Source organism: Conger conger, chromosome 9, assembly GCF_963514075.1.
Source record: "Conger conger chromosome 9, fConCon1.1, whole genome shotgun sequence".
NCBI lineage: Eukaryota > Metazoa > Chordata > Actinopteri > Anguilliformes > Congridae > Conger > Conger conger.
Window position 1 is genome coordinate 4,890,325 of NC_083768.1, and position 2,145 is coordinate 4,892,469.

Genomic DNA, 2,145 nt, shown 5'->3' on the forward strand with positions numbered 1-2,145 from the left:
GACTGGGGGGTTGGGAGGGGGAGGGGGGGGGAGGGGGGGGGCGGGGCAGTTTGCTTCTGGCTCTTTGAGGGGCCAGAGTTGGGGGGGGGCCAGGCTATGGGGGGGGGGGGGGGGGGGGGTCTGAAAAGAAGGGACGAGAGACAAAAAGATTCCCCGCTCTCCCTCTCTGTCTCTGTCTATGACTCTCTCTCTCTCCCTCTCTCCCACTCTCCCTCCCTCTCTCTCCCTCTCTCTCTCTCTCCCTCCCTCTCCCTCTCTCTCAGACGTGGGAGACCCTCTGTGACTCTGACTCTCTCCCTCTCTCTCCCTCCCTCCCTCTCTCTCTCTCCCTCCCTCTCTCTCCCTCTCTCTCCCTCTCTCTCCCTCTCCCTCTCTCTCTCTCTCTCCCTCCCTCTCTCTCTCCCTCTCTCTCAGACGTGGGAGACCCTCTGAGACTCAGACTCTCTCCCTCTCCCTCTCTCTCAGACGTGGGAGACCCTCTGTGACTCCCTCTCCCTCTCTCCCTCCCTCCCTCTCTCTCTCCCTCCCTCCCTCTCTCTCTCTCTCTCTCCCTCCCTCTCTCTCCCTCCCTCCCTCTCTCTCCCTCCCTCCCTCTCTCTCTCTCCCTCTCCCTCTCTCTCAGACGTGGGAGACCCTCTGTGACTCGCGGTTCTGGCGGATGCTGTAGAGCCACTTGATGACGCGGGCGTTGCGCTCCACGGCCGAGATGCCGTAGGGCACGCGGTCCTCCTCGTCCTCCTCGTCCATCAGGTCCTCCTCGTCCTCGTCCTCGTAGTCCTCCTCCTCCTCCTGGTCGCTGCGGCGCGACCCCCGGCCGCCCGGCTCGGAGCCGGCGGCGCTGGCGCTGTGCAGGTTCAGCGACACCATGTCGGAGGACCCGGGCCGGCCCAGCATGCTCTGCAGCTCGTCCGGCTCCAGGCCGCACTGGTTGAAGAAGCGCTCCAGGTCGGCCTGGGCGCGCGCGTGCCTCTCGCTCAGGTCCGACTTCGAGCGGCGCAGCGACGGCCGCTTGGGCCCGCCCCCGGCCCCGCCCCCCGCGCAGGCCCCGCCCTCGGGGGCGGCGGCCGGGGGCGGGGCCTGGGGGTCGGGCGGCGGCGTGGGCCGGCGGCAGACGCGGCGGACGTCGGAGGAGCTGTGCGACAGCGGCAGCCAGGGCCGGCGGGAGCGCGGGGGCGGGTCCAGGTTGAGGTTGGGGGCGTGGCCGCGCGAGGGGAAGACGCGCAGCGACTCGGCGAAGGAGCGGCGGTGCAGCAGCTCGCTGGGCTCGGAGCGCTGCGGCGCCCAGCTGCGGGAGCTGCGCTTGCGGCCCGCGGCCCGCGGCAGCGCCTCCCCGCCGTTCAGCAGGTTCTTCAGCAGCTCCAGGTTCAGGTTGCCGGGGCGACAGCCGCCGTCGTTGTTGTTGGAGGCCTTGAGGGCGGGGCTGGAGGCGGGGCCGGGGGCGGGGCCGGGGGCGGCGCCGGAGGCGGGCTCCTGCTTGGCGTTGATCACCTCCTGGCTCTTCACGTACTTGGCCTTGTCGGCCTCCAGGCGCTCCACGGCGCTCAGGCGTTTGGGCGTGGCCTCGCTGGCGCGGCGGAAGTACTCGGGGCCCTTGTTCAGGATCCGCAGCGGGACGGCCGAGGACGCGCCCCCGGCCCCGGGGCCCCCCGGCTTGCCGTCCGCCTGCAGCGTCTCGCCGGGCATTCTGGGATGCCTCTCCTGCCCGCTCGCCGCCGTCTTGGACTCGATTGGCTCTCCCCGGAGGACTGCCCGGACGCGCGCGCACGCATCAAGCCCGCCGATTGGACGGATGCGCTGCCCTCCCCCGCCCCTCCCTCAGACGGGCGGCATGGGTCCGCGGCTGGCCCTCTCGCTCACGCCCTCAGTCCCGGGGGGGAACACCAGGGGGCGCCGCGCCCACACGCTGCCGCTGACCTGGGCTCTGCTCCGCTCCGCGGTCTGAAACACACACACACACACACACAGCGGCCAATCAGCTCCCAGCGTCCGGGTGACATCACCACTGCAGCAACAGCAATGAGGAGCAGAGCGGCGGAGGTGGAAGGGGAGCACCGATTGGCTGCCGCTCTGACTCCTCGACCAATCGCAGGGCGGGCCGGATCTCGACGCGCGTGACCACCGGACACGAAGATGCACCTTCAACTG

At 70.5% G+C, this 2,145-nt stretch overlaps 1 protein-coding gene across 1 annotated transcript; it reads right to left on the reverse strand.

The window, feature by feature from the left end:
• Nucleotides 1–599: 599 nt before the first annotated feature.
• LOC133137969 (protein FAM110B-like) lies at nt 600–1,798 on the reverse strand. The gene has a single exon (XM_061256398.1). The coding sequence runs from the start codon at nt 1,681–1,683 to the stop codon at nt 619–621; it is 1,065 nt and encodes a 354-aa protein (XP_061112382.1). The 5' UTR covers nt 1,684–1,798; the 3' UTR covers nt 600–618.
• Nucleotides 1,799–2,145: the final 347 nt, after the last annotated feature.